At 51.4% G+C, this 21,625-nt stretch overlaps 1 protein-coding gene across 2 annotated transcripts in view; it reads right to left on the bottom strand.

Moving 5' to 3' along the window:
* Window positions 1–5,746: 5,746 nt before the first annotated feature.
* Cpne2 (copine 2) overlaps window positions 5,747–21,625 on the bottom strand; it is a 52,247-nt gene continuing 36,368 nt past the window's right edge. The window contains exons 12-16 of one of the 2 annotated variants that reach the window (XM_045156191.1): window positions 20,750–20,804; window positions 17,477–17,528; window positions 14,102–14,235; window positions 6,968–7,204; window positions 5,747–6,172 (exon numbers count right to left, since the gene is read on the bottom strand). In XM_045156191.1, coding sequence (XP_045012126.1) covers window positions 6,065–6,172; window positions 6,968–7,204; window positions 14,102–14,235; window positions 17,477–17,528; window positions 20,750–20,804 — 586 coding nt within the window. In that variant the 3' untranslated portion in view covers window positions 5,747–6,064. The remainder of the gene's footprint in view (window positions 6,173–6,967; window positions 7,205–14,101; window positions 14,236–17,476; window positions 17,529–20,749; window positions 20,805–21,625) is intronic. The other variant, XM_004670733.2, reaches the window with a different exon arrangement.

Genomic DNA, 21,625 nt, shown 5'->3' with positions numbered 1-21,625 from the left:
CCTCAGTGGGAGGGTTGGAGAAAAGGTGTAGAGACCCCCAGGGACAGAAGTAGATATGACCATCATAAAGATGGCCTCCTTTAGAATAAGCCAGAACAGTTCTCTCTTCCCTCCCAGTTCTAGCATCCATTGTTTCTTTCCCGGGTGTGAGACAGAGCGAGACACACACTGAATGTGTTGGCACTGAGATGCCGGCAGGCAGAGCAGCTCCTCAGTGTTAACGTGGGCAGAGTCCCCTGGATCTCATCCAACTCTTCTTTTCCCCTTCTAGTATAGCGACACTGGTGCCCACCAGCAGATGGTGGTTTGCCTTCACCCACAATGCCTGTGAACATTGTCTCCTGCGCAGTGCTAATCGGTCCTGACTGTCAGTGCAGGTGGGTCAGCTCCATCCTGAAAACAGACATTTAGGTAAAACTGCAGGTACTTTCTGCCTCTCTGTGTCACACTTCTTGTGACTGTGCTGTCATTGTCACACTTACCCAAGCCCAGGCCACCCCAAAACATTTCAGGAGGCAGACCAAGGTGTCAAAGTCACCAGCTTCATGCAGTGTGACTTGCCAGAGCCACTACTGTACTGATGTTGGAGGAAGTTGACAGAACTGTCCATTAACTTTAAATCTCACAGACCTGTCCGAGAACTTAGCTGTGCTGCGCCCCCTGCTATCATTTCTCCATTGCTCGTGGCTGAGTGTGTTGAGAGTCTCACACACTGCTTTTTTATGAGGTGAGTCCCACTCTGTAGTCTGGCTGGTCTCAGGCTTGCCATTCTTCCATCTTAGCCTTCCGAGAGCTAGGATGGAAGTTGAGCACAATGCCCAGCTGTAGGCGCCGCTGCTCATGGCATCCCAGGAGAGCATGTGAGTCACACAGGTGCTCTTATTGTCAGAGTCATGCCATCAGTACACAACTCACATATGGCTGCTGTGAACACCGTGGCTGGCAAAACAGGCTAACCGTTACGGGAAGCAGTCAGGGTGGATCTGTGGCCCCACCTTACAGGAAAAAGGTAACAATGAATGGCAGGAACCCCTGCTTTGAACCTTAGAACGTAAAGTCAACCCTCCGTGTGCAGCCTGTTATCTGAATCCCAAGAAGTAAAGTAGACAAAACATTGCATTGTTTTAGGCATCAAGGGTGTTTTAAAATGTTCAGGAAGATTTATGTGGATTCCTCCAGGCAAATACTGTATCATTATATAGAACTAACTTGAGCCTCTGCAGATGGTGGCATCTGAGGAGGGTCCTAGGACTCCCACCAGTGGTGCTCCTACCTTAACTGGGATGTTCAACTGGTAAAAAGAAAAGGGCTGGGGTGGGTTTCTTCAATTTCAAGTGCCAGCGGTCTTAGGATTGTGAAACTTTGTAAGGGAAAAAGCAGCGATCCTATTGCCAGCACTACCTGACAGGCAGGGGATGACCCAGCTTGTCACCTGTGTGCTCCCAGTCACTTCCTATCAGCTGTAACCCGCCTTAGTGAGGAAAAGGGGGCCTTGGAATTCAAAGCACCCATTTTTTCCTGCTATAAAACACAGGAATGCTGATGTGACTAGTCCCAGAAAGGAGGCTGGATCTGAGCCTCTACAGCTTCCTTGCGTTCCAGGACTCAGCGGAGAGAACTGTCTCCCCAGATTGAGAAGGGGCCAGGGAGCTGGTTATTTGCAGGAGTACTCTAGGCTGGGAGTCAAGTGTTCTTAACCAGGGATGACTTAGTTCTTCCTATCACACTTTCCAACTCCTAAGTTCTCTTCCAGCCACTTCCTTCCCACCCAAGGGAGAAGCAGCCCCATTTGGTTGGATGAGGCCTGCTACTTTGGCTTCTCTTTGGAAACTTGCCCTCTTTCTATCCTGCACAGGTATATCATGGTGACAATAAGTTTATAAGTGCAGAGCCAGACACTTGCTGCTTGTGTCACTTTGTTACTTGAACAAGGTCCTTTGTTCTCTGGGCCTCACTTTCCTCCTCAGGAAGCAGGAATAATTCCAACTTCCCAAGGAGGGTAAAAAGATCATCCTCTAGATTAGGTACCTGCTGTGGTACATGGGCAACATGGTCGCCCTCATTAGCACTGTAACCACAGACACTCTGCTTCTGAGTAGGTGCCCAGAGCATGTATGCGTCTGCCTTAGTCAGGTTCTTGTGTGGTACTGGCATTCTCCAGTTGTAGCCAGAACAGTGACATGTTGGAGGGTCAGAACTGGTCATCAGTTCCACCACCAGCTTCTGCCTTGCACTAAATGTTAATTGCTGAGGCACACCGGGTTCCTTGGCTCGAGTGTCCTTGCTGTGGGTATGTGGCTCAGCTGTCATCTCAGACCCCTCCAGAAAAACAAGGAGCACTCAGTGGTGGTGCATAGCCGTTTGGACTTGGGTGTTTTCCTGGCATGCCCACCCTAATTACACATACGGGTGGAATGCAGATTCTGCTTGGTGGGAGGCTGGAATCTTGGCAACACTTTGTAGTTACAAGTTGAGCACAAGAAGCTGGTGGCACGTTCATGCTTTAATGAAGCTGACAAGGGCTGCTGCTCTGCTCTTTACCTGCTGGAGCGAGTTTCCGAGGCTGGGAGGCAAAAGAAGCCCTAGTGGCCAAGGAGACCCAGAAAGGCCTCATGGGCGACAGGCCTCCTGCACTGTGTGCTGTAAACTGTTCTGCTTCTGTGACAGTGACACACGTTCACTCCTTTCATTCCGTATACACTAGGCAGTGGGGAACATCATGTGGTGAGTGGACTTCTTTTATCATGAATAAATCCTATGAAGCCTCCCTTCTCTACATTTTGTAGAGGAACCCAAAACTAAAGGCTCAGTGACTTGCCTGGATCACACAGCTAGATGACAGAACCAGAATTTTCATTTAAGCCTAAGTCTGGCTCTCTGGTTTCCATGACATTTTTACCACATGCAGTGGACAGACCTCAGCAGAGGAGTTTCCGGGGGCTGGGGGAGGGGAGGTCTGTCTAGTCAGACTTCCAAATTCACCCTTCTACATACATGTATAAACCAAGTGGCAGCCCCAAGGCCTGGCACTTTCAAAGTGATTCACCCTCGTGTAGAATTTAGATGCCATTTTTTCCCCTGGAGAGTGAGCCAGCCAGGAGCTCAGGCCCTGCTTGGCTCGGCTCACTCAGTCAGGCTCAGGCAGAGAAGGGGCAGATAAAGAGGGCTGTGGCTGGCCTTTGTGAAGCTTAGCTTGGTCTATAAGCTACAAGTGATGAGACCCAGCCCTTATATAAGGGACTTGGCTTTGTTATGGCCCAGTAGTCACTAGCCTCTCTTTGTTTTGCAGCTTGGGAAGCTACTGTTAGGGAGTTTTATAGGCAAGGTGTGGAGGTCTGGGTGAGAAGTCACCTAGCCTACCATCCCCTGAGAGTTAAGTGGGAAGGAGGACTAGCAGGCGGCTATTCTGCCTGCGGAGGCCTCTAATCAGACTTTCTCAGGCTAAACAGTGAAGACTTACCTGGGAGTGACTACGATACTCCCTAGTCTGCCAAGCTCGGAGTAAATGGGGTATATGAGCAGCTTGTGCTGATACCTAGTCTTGCAGCTGGCCCAGCAAGCTAACCAAAATGAGCTGATGTGCCAGGCTAAGGTTCCATCTGTGAAGTTGCTGCACTGCCTTCCTGTGGGACTATGCACACACCAGGGCTCCATGTGCTCTTGCAGCCCTTTTAAGAGAAATGAAAAGTGGCTCAAAAGGACCCTTTGGCTGGTCATGTTCCACATGCCTTTAATCCCAGCGCTCAGGAAGCAGAAATAGGAGGCCATCCTGAGACTAGTAAATTCCAGGTCAGCCTGGGCTAGAGCAAGACAAAACCAAACTGCCTCAAAAAAAACAAACAAACAAAAAACAAACAAACTTTTTCATCATTTCTTGGGCCATAGAAACTGGGGGCAGAGGAGTCCTTTCCTTACTACTGCTTCCACCATATACATGATAGCTCCTGAGCTTGCAAAACCCCTGGAAGTGAACTTCCTGGTGCCATCTACTTCTGGTAGGGCACTAGGCATAAGGACTGGCCTGGGAGGTAGGAACTGCTAGTGTCAGCTTGTGCAGGGAAGCCCCTTGCAAAACTAAGGGGGCTCTGGATGCATTGGGACACATAGGTGTGGGGTTAGCCAAACTCCCACCCACATTATGCCTTTCTGGCAGGGCTGGCACACTTCTTGCATGTTACCGTGTCTCTGCAAAGGTCATGGTTGGGGCTGTGAAATTGTTCAACAGTATCTGTAGAGCCATATAAAGGGAGGTAGAAACCTGGTGTTCAGTAGAAATGTTTGCTGTTTCTGGTCACATCAGCCTAGGTCAAAAGGCCTGACGGGCTGCAGAGAATGCAACCAAAAGATCCCTGTTTGACTCTCCAGGACCCATGTAAACCAGATACACAAGATGGCACATACCTGTGGAGTTCATTTGCAGTGGCTGGAGGCCCAGGTATGCCCATTCTCTCTCTCTCAAATAAATAAAAATAGAAATTAAAAAAAAAAAGGCCTGACTGGAACTCCAGGAGAGAATAAAAAGGAGACAGTGTTGTGAGAGAAAGTAGGGAATGGGGAAGAGGGTTGGGGCTAGGCTCATTAAGCGGGGTATTGTTGAGAGTGGGGTGCAGCAGAAAGCAGACAGACAAACTTATACAGGATCCTGGTGCCAAAGACAAAGAGATGGAAGAAGCAGATGGCAGCAAGGGCTGTTCAGCTGCAGTAGGAAGAAACTCAGGACCAAGAGGAAGGGGTCAGCCTGTTTTGGCTGGGCCCAAGACAGGGCTCCCAGAGACACTGGTGTGGCTTGTGCATTCCCGAGGATATGTGAGTGTATGTGGGTGCCATGTCCCATACTGGTTTCACAGGAGCCACCACAAATGATAGGAATGCTTGTCTCCGTGTACAGGGGATCACACCAACCCTGTATGTCTGCAGGGGAATGGGTCTATTAGTTTTCTTTTTCAGATCAGCAAGTCTGTGAGTCCCAGCTAAGGAAAGAGCTGACAGACACAGGGACGTTTGAAGCTCTTTTATTACCCTGAGTGTTGACAAGTAGAACACAGCATGTATTAAAAGGAAAAAAAAGCAGGGGCTGGAGAGATGGTTTAGCAGTTAAGACACTTGCCTACAAAGCCTAAGAACACATGTTTGAATCTCCATGTCCCACATAGCCAGATGCACAGTGGCACAGGCATGCAGTGTCATACATGTGCACAAGGGGGTGCATGCGTCTGGAGTTCATTCACAGCCGCTGAAAGGCCCTGGTACACCCGTTCTCTCCCTCTCTGTCAAAAAAGAAAGAAATGAACCAGGTGGGCTGGAGAGATGGCCTAGTGGTTAAGGTGCTTGCCTGCAAAGCTAAAGGATTCCCGCATAAGCCAGATGTACAAGGTGGCACGTGTGTCTGGAGTTTGTTTGCAGTGGCTGGAGGCCCTGGCCTGCCTGTTGTCTTTTACTTTATCTGCCCCTCTTTCTCAAATAAATAAAATTTTTAAAAGTATTTTAAAAAATGGAGCAGGACAGCCGGGCGTGGTGGCGCACGCCTTTAATCCCAGCACTCGGGAGGCAGAGGTAGGAGGATCGCGAGAGTTCGAGGCCACCCTGAGACTACATAGTGAATTCCAGGTCAGCCTGAGCCAGAGTGAGACCCTAACTCGAAAAACCAAAAAAAAAAAAAAAAATGGAGCAGGAATTGGGTGCAGACCATGACACAAAGTATGCACCAGAGATACGCCCCTTTTTGCAGCTACTTAGAAAAAGCCAGTTATGATTGTAAAAATTTTATTCTCTTTAATAATAATTCCACTAAAATTATACAAAGTACATTCAATACTTGAGTGGGGATGAGACGGGGTGGGGGTGGGGGTTGATGGAGAGGAAGCCAGTTTGGCCTGGAAGCATCATTTAGTTGACTCCGACAAAGGAAGCCCAGCTGGGCTGGGGGAAGTTGGGGGTGGAGGTCCGGTTGTAAAAAATAAAAATGTGGACTGGTAAAAAAAGGCCACCCACAAAGAAGGAGGGTGAGCATGCACGTTCCTGGGGAGGCTGGGGGCTCAGCCGGCATGCTGCTGCTGGGCGCCAATCAGGCAGGCTCCGAGTTGGTGGGGGGCAGGTTTTTATGCTTGAAATACTGCACAACTTGTTGGGGCAGCTCTGCCAGCACGGCTTTGGCCAGAGTCTCTTTTGCCGCCTACAGAGTCAAGGTGGAGAGAAGAGGAGAGAGAATGATTAATGCCCAGAAGTTAGGAGACACACCATGCCCAGACAGCTGTGATGGCAGGGGGTCCATGAAGGAGGTCATTAGGACTGAGGGTCAGGACCATCTGAAACTGGTGGCCCTCATCTCAGCCAGAATGCCACCTAAAGTAGCTGCCTTGATCAGGCTGGGAGTGTTTGTACTTGGCGGGAAGGATCTCTTGAGCATCACTGGGACGAGCCACAGTGCCTGCTCACTGACCGTCACTGTCTCAGGTAGGAACACATGACTGATGCCCACTTCTTGTCCTCGGGGATCCAGTGCTTCAGGAAGAGCAAAATCATCTCAAGCAAACCCAAGGAGCATCAAGTAGACACGGTGAGGCTGGCTCCTGGGATCTGAGCCCGGCACCTCAGAGGCTTCATTCACAGCCTCCCTCCCAGCTTCCTTCTTCCCAGCTGCAGAATGAGGGGGCTGTCTGCATGGGATGGACTGGAAGCCTCCAGCTCTGGGCCTGTGCCCTACCCCTATGCCTCCAATTCTGTGCCCATGAAGGTAGATTTGGTCTCACCCACAACACCCTGCCCCATGCCCAGGTTCCCTCAGCTTGTGGAAGCAGCAAGTGCCCACCAGGTCACAACGTCCTTGTCTGGGACAAGGCTAATAGCACCTACACATCATTGGCCCCCAGAAGCCAATGGAGCAGAGGGACAAGCCAAATGTTCATTCCAAGTTGAGCCATGGCTGCCAGCTCTAGGCCCACCAATCTCAGCCAGGACCCACACTCACGTTGCGGAACTCTCGGAAGGGCACGAACTGCACGATGTCACGAGCTGCTTCCTCGCCTGTGTGTGAGCGCAGCCTGCGGCTATCCCCGTCCAAGAACTCCATGGCTGCAAAGTCAGCATTGCCCACGCCCACAATGATAATGGACATGGGCAGCTTGGAAGCCTGCACCACAGCATGTCGTGTTTCCTCCATGTCACTGATGACCCCGTCCGTGATGATGAGGAGGATGAAGTACTGCTGCAGGGAAGGATAAGCCTGGCACTGAGCAGTGCCCAAGACCCATACCCTCCTTTCCAAGCCCCCATATTCCTAAGGCAGGAGGAGGTGGTCTGCCCATGAGCTGTGTGTCATCTTTGACTCCCCCGTTCTGGCTCTGGGCCTCTGATTAGACTCATTCTACCTCAGTTTCTTCACCTGTAAGCTGAGAGTTGTGGCTCAAAAGAACTAGGGGTGGGCTGGAGAGATAGTTTAGTGGTTAAGGCACTTGCCTGCAAGGCCAAAGGACCCAGGTTCAATTCCCCAGGACCCATGTTAGCCAGATGCTCAAGGTAGTGATTCATTTGGAGTTTGCAGAGGCTACAGGCCCTGGTGCATCCATTCATTCTCTCAAATAAACAAAATACTAAAAAAAGAACTAGGGGTTTGGGTATAGCTCAGCCAGTAAAACATTGGTGTTTAGACACAGCAACACCCATGTAAGTGCCAGGCAGGTGTGGCAGCCTTCTTGTAATCCCAGTGCTTGGGAGGCACAGATAGGACCCCTGGGCTAGCTAGACTAGCTGGATGAGCGAGCTCTGGATTCAAGTAAGAGGCCCCGTCCTAAAAAATAATGTGCAGAGTGATCAAGGAAGACTCAAAGCCAATCTGTCCTCCAGGTAAGTGCATGCACACACACATGTACACACACACACACACACACAGATACTAAGGCTGGTGTGTGCAAAAGCTGTCAGCTGTGTTCCTGACTGGCTCAGGCTAGGGAACAAACACATTTTGGCCTCCAGCCTTGGGGCCAGCCTCCCTCTCCAGCTCTCCCAGGCAGGAATACCTGAGTCCATTCACACCCTACTTAGCACAGCAGGAAATGCCCAGCACATCTGAATTTGATAAACAAATGGATTTGGTTCATGTTCCAGCCATAGCATTCAGTCACTGATGGAAGCACTAAGAGTGGTATGCCATGGTATTCCCATTCCATGCACTGTGCCTAATGAGGTAGCCTTAGTGTGGACTGGTGTCTTGGGCCTCACTGACTCTTCCCCCATCAACAGAAGCTCCAGGCTTCTGGCAGCAATGGGCTCCAGCTGGACCCTAATACGATTGTATATATGCGGTTTCTTACTGTTACCCTCTCCTTATGGCAAATGACACTAACTTTTTAATAGTTCCTTAAGAATTATTTCAGCTTAAACATTGAATAATGAACATGGGTGACCTGAGGATGAAGTACTTATGGCGATGACTGTGGAGAGGTGGGTTGAGCTCAGGAGGCTCACAGGACAATCCTGCAAACAGACCCAGGATTCTGAGCTGGCTGGCAGCATATCTCCACCTCAGCTATGCCCCAGGTGCCCTTTGGCCCTGTTTGGAGAAAGGTTTTTTCTTCAACCCATGGAATAAACAAAATGAGCTCTTATGTTGACTCACCCTTGGGGGCTTCTATCTTCTAAGATAACTCTCTGATTGTTATTGATGAGAAGGCTACAGAGCTAAGGTTGTCTCTTGATGACCCTGGACAACTTCTCCCCCAGCAAAACTATGTGCTCACTGGGGAACTTGCAGAAGCTACAAACTCAGTCCTCTGGGTAGCCCGCTCCTTTTCTATGTCCCCTAGTACAAACTGGAGGGCGGGGGGGGTGAGCTGGTAGAGACATGGGTGCCACCACCCTTCTCACTCCAAACTCCAGACAACTTGTGCACTGTGTCTTTAAGAGACCAATCTCTTGGCTGGGGATACCTGTTGCCATGGAGATGGCAGCCTGAATTCTGCAGTGGAGGGCTGCAGCTGCCAGCCCCCATCCCTGACTCTGGGGACCTTACTAGCACATCTAGACATCACTGTCCATTCCCTTCCATTAGCTGGCCCTCTTGCCCCACTTCTGTCCCTCCAGATTATGCACAGCAGTATTCCTGGGACACCCAGGCTTATAGGAGGGAGACTAGGAAGAGGCTTGGTGGTGAGGAAAGGAAGGAATGCTGGGCCTAATTGGCTTCTCAGTCAGGACTGGGACTCGTCTCTAAGGCCTATCTAGCTCAGTCCCCATGTGGCCTTCTTACACTCTTGCCATCAGCCTGCCATCTCAGGGACAGATAGGGCTCTGAAATACCCCAGGACTGTGGGTACCAGCAGAAAGGGCAAAGAATCCCTGAAAACACAGTAACCATGTTGGTAGACCAGTTCCTCTCACATTGTAAGTCCATTTGAAAGGTGACCAGAGGGGTTATAATGACTTGCTAAGACCTCATAACCCAGAACTGGCAGGGTCCAAATTCGAACACAAGTCTGGTTGACTCCAAAGTTGAGGTCCTCCTCTGTCACTGACTGCACCAGTAAACCTGGCAGGGAGAAGTTCCCCTGTTAGTCATTACCCAGCTGGTAGAGGCCTGAGGGCTGGGAGCACGGCCTGGAACACCACCTAGAGCCGGGCTATGGATCCTCACCTCTGGGCTATGGATGGGAAAGCTTGAAAGGTCCTGGGCTTCTTACCTGCCCTGGACAGAGCCATCTTGTCCTCAATCCTCAAAGATCCATCACCACTCCAGGGGTCCCCAGCCTAGCCCGCTGGGAGGGGACTGTTATAAATGGAGAACAGGAGGCAGGAAGGTAGGAAATGGCTCTGAGGTCCTGGTATCTCCAACTCCTTAGTCCCTTCAGCCTGGAATACCCTTCCCAGGCACAGACTCAAATGTCAAATCCTCTATGCCAAGAAGATGCAACCTGTCTGCTTTCACTGCCAGCAATGACCCACAGGAGGCTCCTCTTTCCCACATCCTGGGTGCCTGCTCCCAGAGAAGCCCACCACATACTGCATCTCAAGGGACTGGCGCCCCACCTAGGCCCAAGCAACAGCTACGCCATCAGGTCAAGCCACCAAGCCAGCACATTTCAAGGATAGACCATCTCACTGCTTCTCAGGTTTCTGGGACTGCCTGCCCACAGCTGCTTCCCCTAATGCATCTAGCTTATCGCTGGAGTTACAAGAAACCGACTGGACCGCAGTAATAATTCCAGGCAGAGCCAGGGGAAGCTGCACTCACTCCCAGCTCGTTTCAGCAAATTTGGCTGCCAGGGCTCTGGGCATGGGAATGGGAGACATTACCAGGATGCTGGCTGCTGGCCACCAACCAGGAATGGACCATGAAGAACAAGGGCCTTACTGGTCAAAGCAAAGGGCACCTTCAACCCACCCAAGCCTACTTAATACCCTCCAGAAAAATACCAAGTCTTCAATGGCTCCCAAGGCTCTGTGGGAATGGCCATCCTTTTCAATCTTACCTATCCTACAGCAGTCCTTTTGTATCACATCTTCCTTCAGGCATACCCACACAGTAGAGCCGTTCTGCTTGGAGATTCTCTCTCTCTTTCTCTCTCTTGAGGCTAACTCACAAGACCCAGTTTGGACACCTCTTTTCTAAGAATCACTCCTTCCTTGTGCCCTTTGTCAATGCTCTGTGTGGCCAGCCACCATAACAGGCTTAATCACACTGTATCATGGTGGCCTCCTGACCTAGCTCCTCACTTGCCCATGGGCCAGGCTTTGCTCACCGTGGTCTCTGGTGCTGTGCAGAAACACCCAGGAAAGACACACAGAGTGGATGAATGGAAGAGTGAGGCCTGCCTAGAGACACACCACCACCTGCTCTGTTTCCTGTACGTGGGTGTGCATGTGCATGTATGTGTGTGGGAATAGGGAGGGTGAAATCACACCAGATTCTTCAATACCAAAACACTGCTGAACAAAAGCATCAGACAACTTATCAAGTACGTCCTTTTTCTGGAGGCCTGTGCTCAGCATGACCAAATGCTAGCTTGAGAGATGCCCTTGGAAGTTTCTTTAACCGGCAAGCACTTACTGTGTACTGGGCACTGGGCCAAACAAAGTATATACCCATCTTCACAATGCTTGCAGAAGGCGGGTGCTGTTGTATGGGTGAGGAAAATGAAGTTGGTAACTTAAACGCCTTGTTCTGTCAAACAGCCAGGGAGGAGGGGAGATGAGACTTGAACCAGGTTCTCCAGAGCTTGCTACTGAGCCATCATGCGGCCCCATACCACTCCATTCATCAAAAGGGTGGAGGCAGATACTGAAGATGGCTGTATGCATTCCCAGAGCTCAGAGAGGGAGAGGAATAGGAATAGAGACCTCAGACCCCACTCTTGCAGCCAGAGATACTTAGAGATCATCTGAAGTCCCATCGCCTGGTGACAGAAGCGATCAGGGGCAGGGAACCAGGAGATGGCTTGGAGCACCACGTAAGACCAAAAGAGTGCCGGTGTCCAGGAAATCAGACCCGTGTCTGAGCTCAAGTTCTTTTACATAGCCGGCAGGGCAGGTTCTCACCTGGGGTCCTCACCAGATGTTCTCAAAACACAAAGCAACCTTCTTGGCCTTCCCTGGGCCCAAGTCTCCTCTCAACCTGGGGCTGAGCATCCTTCTTAGCCTTTCTTGGACCCTTGGTGCAGGGTTCTGCTGGCAAAGGTTGGACTTTGCTCAGCCTCCCCACCCAGGTGGCTTTTTTTTCTGGGGAGAAAAATGCAAGCCTATTCTCTCACTTTGAAAACAGGTTCAGGCAGCCAAAAGCCTGGGTGGTCGGAGCCTGGCACCCTAATGGGAGGGAATAAAGCTGAAAACTGCCTCTCGCTCTGTTCTCCAAGTAATTCTATCCTAGCACCTACAAGAACTCAAAAAAATGTCCCTGCTAGGCCTCACTGAGTAGATGCCCATTCAGGTTGCTTGGTCCTTACAGTGCTGTAGAAAAGCTTAGGCAAGGGAAGGGACTTGGCTCTCAGCTTCCAGTCAGGGACCTCTAGCTGAGGACCTGCTCCCACAAACACGGGCCACCTGCTCCTCCTTGCCTGTCCCCACCACACAGTGCTTTGTGTTTACTATTTCCTCTTTCCTGACCACAGTTCCCTGTACTCTGCTGGCTTGTCCCTCAAGACCTTTTGGTGATGGATGCGCTGGGATCACTGATGTCAATACCAACCCAGCCAGAGTGATCTGTACTCCTATGGCACAAACAGGACACTGGTTCACTGTGATTTGCCCCAGGCACATGTAGAGAGGTGGGACCTAAGATTGGGAGGGGAGGCGCTGTCCCCACAGGCCCTCCCCTGCCTCCAAGACAATCACAACAGGCTTACCCCTTCCTAGAATCAGCCCTATGTCTCCTTTGCGCTCCTGACCTCCTGCTCTTTCTGCTGCCACCTTAGGAGTCAACGTCTACTTCCCTGGCCTTCAGGTACCTCCCTCCTCTGGACAATGCTCTCCTTATTCATGGCCAAGGGCCCTTTCCTTTGGGAGAAGGGAAGTGGTGTGATCTGCATTATACAACTCTGAGGTGCACAAGGCATAGGACCCGAGGTACAACCTAACCCTGCCTACCCATGGAGCATTGTGCGCTTGCTGCTACTCACCCGGTGCTGGGCCGGGCTCAGAGAGGGGATGGTGAACACACCGAGCCCTGGCCTGTGTGCCCAAATCCGAAGCCAAGCAGATGCAGAGCCTGTGACCAAGAGGCTGCTGAGTAGCATCAGAGGCAAGATGGCCATGGACAGAGGTGGGAGGTGGTCATTGAGAGGGTCTCTAGGGGATGGCCCTGTAGGGCCAGTGAGAAGCCATGCAGTCTGGGAAGCTAGGCAGAGGCTCTGCTTGGCATGTCCAAGGAATGTGGAGGAAGTGGCAGGTGGACGAGGAGAGGCCAGCCACAGAGGTGGCATGGAGGGATTCCACCTGCCGGGGCATGAGTGGGAGGGGCAGTGCGGTATCCAGTGATAGATGGTCGTGGCAAAGGACATTTGAAATAATATTTTGGAGTGGAATGGAAAGGACATTCTAGAAGGGGACTTCAGTAACCCTTTTCTTTCAGTGGAGGTAGAAGCTGAGTGTTGGAGTGGTCTCCTGTTGGATGGGAAGGGGCGTAGTCAGGAGGGAAATGGACCCCAGAACTGAGTGCCCATCTCCTATTCTTGCTAACCAGTTAGGTCCCATCAGCCTCTGGATAGCTATCCAATACAGAGCAGGAGACATTAGAGATACTGTCCTTAGGGCAGCCAAGAGGACTTTTAACTAATGCTGCACAGGGAAGCCTGGGCGTGTTACTGTGGGCAAGGTGTGCAAGGTGCTTCAATCCTGGCACCTGGCCCTTGTGGATGTCTCTGACTGGAGACTGGAGCTTGGCAGTGTGTGGGGGGGGGGGCGGGGGGAGGGTGATGTAGGGAAGGACCTGGGAAGCAGATGCCCAGGGTGGCCACCTGCCATATGTTGCAGATACCACACTATAGCCTCAGCAACCTCAAGCCAGACCAGTGTGACTCTAGCTTTGTCACGGAGTCCTGGTCCAGTGACAGTTTGTAGTCTTCTGTGTGAGGCAGCAGCTGCTCTAACAGGGCTTGGATGGTCCTAAAAGCTCAAGACATGGGCCTCAGGGGTGTAGGAGGAATCAGCGCCCCAAATCACAATCCCACTTCTTTTGGTTTATTTTGTTTTTCAAGGCAGATTCTCCTGCTAGCTCAGGCTGACCCGGAATTCACTATGTAGTCTCAGGCTGGCCTCAAACTCACGGCGATCCTCCTACCTCTGCCTCCCGAGTGCTGGGATTAAAGGTGTGCGCCACCACGCCTGGCTCAGCCCCACTTCTTTCACCACACAAGTGATGCTGCTCTTCCAAAGGGGGCTCCAGGAAGCCAGGGTCCTTCCTTATCTAATCTCCTCAGAACCAGGTGGAGGGCAACCCAGACAGACACTGTGCCTCACCTGGACATACAGCCAGGCACAGATGCAGAATATCCCACTTGCCAGTCCCGTGGAGCATAGGAGGAAAGCAGTCTCCCTCTTGCCAAGCAGGGTGCCCAGCCATTGCTAGCCCGATTCTGGCATTCACATGCCCCTACTGCCCCTGCTACCTACTCACCGTAGCTGTGCGCTGCTGTGTGGCCTGGGCTGCAAACCTGGCCACGTGGTTGACAATGGGGGAGAAATTGGTGGGACCATAGAAGCGGATATGGGGCAGGCAAGCTGAGTATGCCTGGGCAATGCCATCGACACCTGTGGAAGAGGTCTTGGTGAGTCTGGTGCCCCACCCCACCCACGTTCATCCCGCTGCTGAAAAAGCATCGGCTTGATGCCTGCACAGAACGGCTCTGCTGTGGCCAGCATGACCCTGTGAAGCTCGCAAGGGCAGAAAGCCTGACTGGAGACTGACAGGCCTGGGTTAGCATCCTGATCTGTCGCTTCTGCCCATGGGCCTGGGGCAAGTTGTTTAGTCTTCCTGAGCCTGCTTCTTGTGAGTGAGTGCCAGAGAAGGGTCTGGTGAGGCTGGTGATAACACAGGAAGCCATCTGGAGGTCCAAACTGCACAGTCCATGGTGTCTGCATCAGTGCGGGTGGGGCTGACACAGATCCTTACACACCAGATGCTCTGAAAATAGCTGCTCTCATATGCCCACCAACTCCTCATGAGCCCGTGCTCCTGCCTGGAAGACCACTAGGCCAGGGCTGAAGCGGACCACCTTGAACTTGGACATGATGTCTCTGGACACTTAGCCAGACCAGACAGAGCCCAGAGGGCGCACAGGGCTACATTCTGGCCAAGGGCTGCCCATGCTTTACAAGTCGCAGCCACAGTCCCAAGGTGGACTTCCTTCCCTGTGGAATGCAACCTGGGCCAGTGTGGCGGTTTGATTAAGGTGCCCCCCATCAACTTAGGTGTTCTGGATGCTAGGTTTCCCAGCTGATGGCAATTGGAAATTAAAGCCTCCTGGAGGCAATATATTGTTGGGGGCAGGCTTATGGGTATTATAGCCAGTTTCCCCTTGCCAGTATTTGGCACACTCTCTTGTTCCTGTTGTCCACTTATGTGGGCCAGGGGGTGATGTCCACTCTCTGCTCATGCCATCGTTTTCCCTTACCATCATGGAGCTTCCCCCACCACACCCGTCAAGTGCGTAAACCAAAATAAACCTCTCTTCCCACAAGCTGCTCTTGGTTGGGTGATTTCTACCCACAATGCAAACCTGACTGCAACAATAAAGTGGTACCGAGGAGTGGGATTGCTGCTAGACACCTGTGTGGCTCTGGCCTTTTGGAGCTGATTTTCAAGAGGAATGTGGAAGGATTTTAAACCTTGGCCTAAGAGAAGCTTTGCAGTGCTGTAAGTACAGCTTGATGGACTATTCTGGTCAGAGTTGAAAGACCTGAATGCAGTAAGAACGATGGACTATAAGGTTTGGCTTATGAGGGTGAGAAAGAGCTTTACTTGTACTGGGCTGTTTGTATGAGAAGCTTGCTGTTATGCCTCTGTCCTGAGAAGTTGTGCAGGGTTGCTTTGCATAGAAATGAACTGGTGTGAGCTGAGGGATATGGCACAGAAAAAATGAAATCTTTGGGTCTAAACTGCTGCCCGTTCACCTGCAAATTGTTTGAGACAACAACTACTGAGATTGGGCCAGCTGACTGCACTGGGACAACAGGAAGAATGTAGACTTTTTTTTCAAGGGACCTGAGTGCTCAAGGAGTGTCCTGCTCTTTCAAAGCCTGCTTTATTCCCCCCTTGATTAACAAACTGGCACCCCACCTAATATTGTGGAGTATAAGAAATGCAGGAAAGAGAGGGTCATTGAGTTTGGAACACAGTCTTGTGTTTTGGAAATGGCCACGGGCAAAGTGAAGCAGGTTTGCTGGTTGCCTGCATGGAGACCCCATGGGACCATGAGGATGAACCTTGGATTTCAGTGGAGACCCAGTGGAGATGCCAGGACCACGAGATGGCTGCTAAGGAATGCTGCCTGCCCAGGATGAAGTTTTCCAGGACTGTGAGTAGCCTAGCTGGAGGGGTGGAATTGGAATGCCAGAGACTTGTTGCTGCTTAGAATTATCGAACTTCGAGACTTGTTACTGGCTAGAGTTGTTGGACTTGATGCTACAGAGTTTGATCTTTGCTCTGGTTATTTTAAATCTCCCATTGGCTGAATATTTCTTTGCTATGCCCAATGCCATCTTTTGCAGTGTGTTTATCCTGTGCCATTATGGGGTTTTTTTCTTTTTGAGGTTATTTTTTGGTATGATGGCTCAGTTAAAAGACCTTGGATTAGGGCTGGAGAGATGCCTTAGTGGTTAAGTGCTTGACTGTGAAGCCTAAAGACCCTGGTTCGAGGCTTGACTCCCCAGGACCCACAGCCAGATGCACAAGGGGGCGCACACATCTGGAGTTCATTTGCAGTGGCTGGAGGCCCTGGCATGCCCATTCTCTCTCTCTCTTTCTCTCTCTCTCTCATTCTCTGCCTTTTTCCCTGTCTCTCTCAAAAAAAAAAAAAAAAAAAAAGGACCTTGGATTATGGGGATGTATGAACATCATTGGAATTGATAACTATGGGGATTTTTAAAGTTGGATAAATATATTACATTATGTATGGTTATCAGTTTATAGTGGTCAGGGGTGGAAGTTGGTGGTTTGATTCAGGTGTCCCCCATAAACTTAGGTGGTCTGGATGTTAGGTTCCCCAGCTGATGGCAATTGGAAATTAAAGCCTCCTGGAGGCGGTGTATTGTTGGGGTCAGGCTTATGGGTTTACTGCCAGTTTCCCATTGCCAGTGTTTGGCATACTCTCTTGTTCCTGTTATCCACTTACATGGCCCTGGGGGTGATGTCTACCCTCTGCTCATGCCATCGTTTTCCCTGCCATCATGGAGCTTTCCCTTGAGCCTGTAAGCCAAAATAAACCTCTTTCTTCCTATAAGCTGCTCTTGGTTGTGTGATTTCTACCAGCAATGCAAACCTGACTGCCACAGCTAGTCTTGGGAAGGAGGTTGCCGCCTCTTCCATGCCCTCCTGTGTCCCCCTCTTTGTCCTGAGAGGTGGGGGTGAATCAAGATCCTATATTCACTCCCAGCTTCTGTGCCAGGCCACCCTTCCTCTTTAGCGAAGGAGAAAGGCAGGCAGGAGGCAAGAGCAGGTGTGTGATGCTCACTTCCCACCACGGTTTACACAGGGCTTCATCAAATGCTTCCCCAGACTCTCACCGGTACCCTTCCACCTGGGAAAGTGAGCTAGGCAAGGATCATGCCTCCCTAGGACAGGTAAGGGGGGAATGGCTCAGAGAAGGGCAGTGACTTCTCTAAGGCCTATCACCAAGAACAAGCAGCAGCTGGCTTTGAACCCTGGACTACAAAACTCCAAACTCCGTTCCTTCTCACCTGTCATTCTCAGCAAGTGTGACACGGAGGGGACAGAAAAGACTGAACTAGAACCTTGCCCCTCCCTCTACGGAGACAGATGGAGGTCACTCACCTGAGCAGAAGGGATTGGTGGGATTGAAGTTGATGGCAAACTCATGGGACACCTGGAACGCAGAGGACACAGTGAAGGGCAGCCTCCTACCCCATACCCAGCCCTAGCCTTAGCCCGTGCCAGGCTGGCCCCCGGAGGCTTCATACTTCTACTCCACGCATCCCACACTGCTTCCTTCTCTCAACAGGGAAATGGAGGCCTTCCATGTTACCCCCTTCCATGTCCTTTGTGGGATCCAGGCTGCCTGAGCACCCTCTCCCTGCCGAGACAGCCCAAGTGAGACAGAGATGTCCCTGGAGCACAGGGAATGCCCACCCCCTGTCTCCACTCTCTGGCTGGCTGCTCAGAACTGAACTGGAAATAAGGCTGTGTGATGAGGCTAAGTGGGTAGCCCATGGACCTGTGCGGATTCCCTAGGGGATTGGTCCTGTGTCCCTGCCACCAGCCCTGGCACCCAGCCCGGGGGCATCAGTGAAAGCTGATTTCACATGCTCCAGCGCCAACCTGGATCTGCTCAGGCCATGTCCCTAATACACTCTTGTCCATACACAAAGACTTCACACCAGGTGCTGGACATAGCAAGAAGGAACCAAGTGCCTTCCCCCAACAATCACAAGTAAATCACAGTGCTTTACTGAGCGGATGGTGCCTGCCTAGAGTAGAGAGGAGACCCTCGTGTGAGCATGGGCTGGCCAAGGCAGGCTCCCCTGGTGGGTGAAACCAGGGAAAGAGGCAACCAGCTGGGTGAAGGGCATATGAAAGGGCCTTGAGGTAGGAGGGGAAAGAGAAAGAAAAGATCATGGGACAAAGAGTAAGGGGGCAGACTGAGAAAGGCCCAAGGCTGAGTGGGCCCTGCCTGGCACGCTCTGACAGTAGGTGATGAGAGACCAAGCACCACTAGGCACCACTTGGATGCGTAGCCTGGTCAAGCACCAGCCTTTTCAGAGTTGCCCTGTGACATTTCCAAGGAGGTCTCTGCTCAAGAAAACATCTCTTTCAGCTGAGTTCTTTGGAAGCTGGCTGGTGTCCTAGCAACAGGCTCATGCTGGGCCTAGCTGCCAGCTCACTCTGCATCCCCGGTGTGGAATCTGTGCTCACTCGGGTCTCAGCCTTAGTCCCAGAGTCAGGCCTCACTCCCTCCATGCAGAGCCAGGATGTCTAGTGCTCCTATCCTGGTCCCAGAACCACTCCCTGAATCCCTAGATCACCACTGTCTACCCTAGGGACCAGAGAGGACACAAGGTCAGACTCATGCTGAAAACAGAATTCAGCACAGCAGGCAGACCAGAGGGCCCTGGCTGAGCTTGGCGTGCCTGAGGTGCCGGGCCCGCGAATGATCCTCCAACTGGGAGCCCACGCCCCTGTGGCTAAGGTAACATCGAGCAAGTGATATTGAGGCTCCATGCCTCAGCTTTTCCACCCATAAACAGGACCATGTGATCTGGCCCTGGCTGCGGAGAGCTAGCTCTTCTGGCCTTCACATAGCTCAGTGACTTCCCAAGATGGGCCATCCAATGTCCCCTGCTAGACTAAGTGAGGTCACCTGTCTCACCTGGGCTCTCCATCAGTACCTACAATCCCTCTCTCCCCCACCTCTGCATCCTGGCTCTTTCATAGCATCTGAGACCCCTCTGCCCTGGTCTTCAGCCCTGCCAGTATCTTGCACATCATTGGTCCTGGGCCCAGCTGGGTTCTCCACAATCGTGACTCTCACCATTGTGACTGGCTGCTGCCGAAAAGGTTGAGGCATGAGTCTGAGGGTCCCTTCTTCCTTCCCTGTGTGTGACTGAGACTCACTGATCACTCAGTTCTCAATGCAACCCAATTGCTCAGCCTCCTCCACCATGAAAAACAGAGTAAGACTGGCCTCTTCAGTTTCAGTGAGAATTAAAGCTGGCAAAGCTGGCAGTGCTGTTTCTAGAACACTCCAAGGACCTAGTAAGGCTGTTTCTTGTCTGACTTTCATGGCATCCAAGGTGTGCTGTGCTCACTCCCTGGACTTTCCCCTCCCCCAATTCCTTCTGACTCAGTTCTACCTTCCTCGCTGGCTTTGTGTGTCTTGACCTCTCCTTCTCACTCAACAGAGTTGTGTCCTGGCCCTATGGCCAGTGTTTACCCCTCCATTCTAAGCTCCTAACCATCTTCTGCCTTCCTCCCAGCCTCCCTCCCCATGACCACATCCCTTCTCCAATCTAAAGGCAGTATCTGCCACCTGAATGACCAGCTGGACAGCTGTGGCCTTCTTGGCCAGCACCCATTTGGTCAGTAGCCCTGTCAATACTGCTCATTCCAGCCCCCTGCCTCCTCCAGAAAGTCTTCTCTGATGCCCCCAGGCTGGGCTGGGCCTCCTCCCCAGGCTCCCCCAAGCCTGTACTGCCCATCTCAGCACCTATGACACTGCCTATCTTCAGGGATGGCTGACAGAAGGCCCAGTTAGGTCTGAATTTCAAATCAACAATGAGTGACTGTTAGAATTAGGCCCTGTGTAATTTTCGGCATATGCTTACATGTAAGAAATTGCTGTATGGGGCTGAAGAGATGGCACAGTGGTTAAGGTGCTTGCCTGCAAAACCTAACGACCTGGGTTCAATTTCCCAGTGCCCATGTAAAGACAGATGCACAAGGTGGCACATGCATTTGGAGTCCATCTGCAGTGGCTAGAGGCCCTGGTGTGCCCCTTCTCCCTCTATCTGCACACCTCTCTCTCTGTTAAATAAACAATTTATTTTTTCGTTTATTTTTTTTTTAAATTTATTTGAGAGCAACAGACAGAGAGAGAAAGAGGCAGATAGAGGGAGAGAAAGAGAATGGGCGCGCCAGGGTCTTCAGCCACTGCAAACGAACTCCAGACGTGTGCACCCCCTTGTGCATCTGGCTAATGTGGGTCCTGGGGAACCGAGCCTCGAACCAGGGTCCTTAGGCTTCATAGGCAAGTGCTTAACTGCTAAGTCATTTCTCCAGCCCTAAATAAACTATTTTAAAACTGTATTAGATCGCTATATATAATATGCTAATGTGATTAGGAATAGTGGGACAAGGCTACGTTCACTGACCCCCCCCAACTATCATCCCTACTTAACATGGGCTTCAGGGTGGTAACGTGCTGTGCCCTCAGAGCAGCGGTGCCTATAGGAGGAACAAACCTAAGACACGAGTGTGGTCTGGGGTAAATGCACAGTCCACGGAGCACCAGAGCCCTCCAACCTGCTTCCAGGGTCCTCACCCTCACCCCATCTCAACCAAAATAAAGCTGGATCTATCTGTTTTACTCACCTTCCAGTCTGGCGGTAGCTGGGCCCCAAACCCCAGAGCAGGAAACATCTTATCACTGGCCAGACAAAGAGAATACGTTAGACATTTGGATAGGGTCCCACCCACTACACTCCCCCATCCTGACTCAGGCATGGGCCACTTCTAGTGCCTCCAGGGACAGAGAAGAATAGCTCCTCTCTCTAGGAAAAGCACTATTAGAGCAATCCCCTTAAGACCAAGCCCACCTCTGGGTAGCTGGTGAGCTCACAGCCGACATATGTGTACCAGGGCAGACATGGCTAATCAATAGCAGCACTGCTGATCGATGAGCCTGGACACAGCCTCTAGGGCCTTCTCCAAGACCCCAGGCAGCTAGTGAACCAAGGTCATGAATGTACTGGCTTCAGGTCCCAACTTACTGTCTTTTGGTTTGGGGGTGTTTTTGTTTTGTTTTGTTTTATTTTGTGTTTGGCTTTACCAGGTAGGGTCTTACTCTAGCCCAGGCTGACCTGGAATTCACTATGTAGTCTCAGGCTGGCTTCAAACTCACAGCGATTCTACCTTGGCCTCCTGGATGCTGGAATTAAAACCACCACACCTGGCCCAACTTCCTGTTTCTAGCTGGGAGAAATGCTCCTAAGATGACCCAGATTTGCCAACGAGGTCCCTCCATCTTCAGCTCTGAAGCCCAGTTCCATCTTCTTCTACCTGTCTCTCACACCACCCCAAGCCTGGCCACTGGTCACTTGCAGTTCCTCAAACACACAGAACTTTACTGCCTCAACTTCAATTCTGTTACACTTCACAAAAAAATAGCTCTCCCCAGGTTGACCCCTAAGAAATCCCTACTCATCCTCTGGGGCAACAACCTCTTACTCTGGGAACTGATGGTCCCTG

The sequence above is a fragment of the Jaculus jaculus genome, chromosome 1 (assembly GCF_020740685.1).
Source record: "Jaculus jaculus isolate mJacJac1 chromosome 1, mJacJac1.mat.Y.cur, whole genome shotgun sequence".
NCBI lineage: Eukaryota > Metazoa > Chordata > Mammalia > Rodentia > Dipodidae > Jaculus > Jaculus jaculus.
This window is presented reverse-complemented; position numbering and strand designations above follow the sequence as displayed.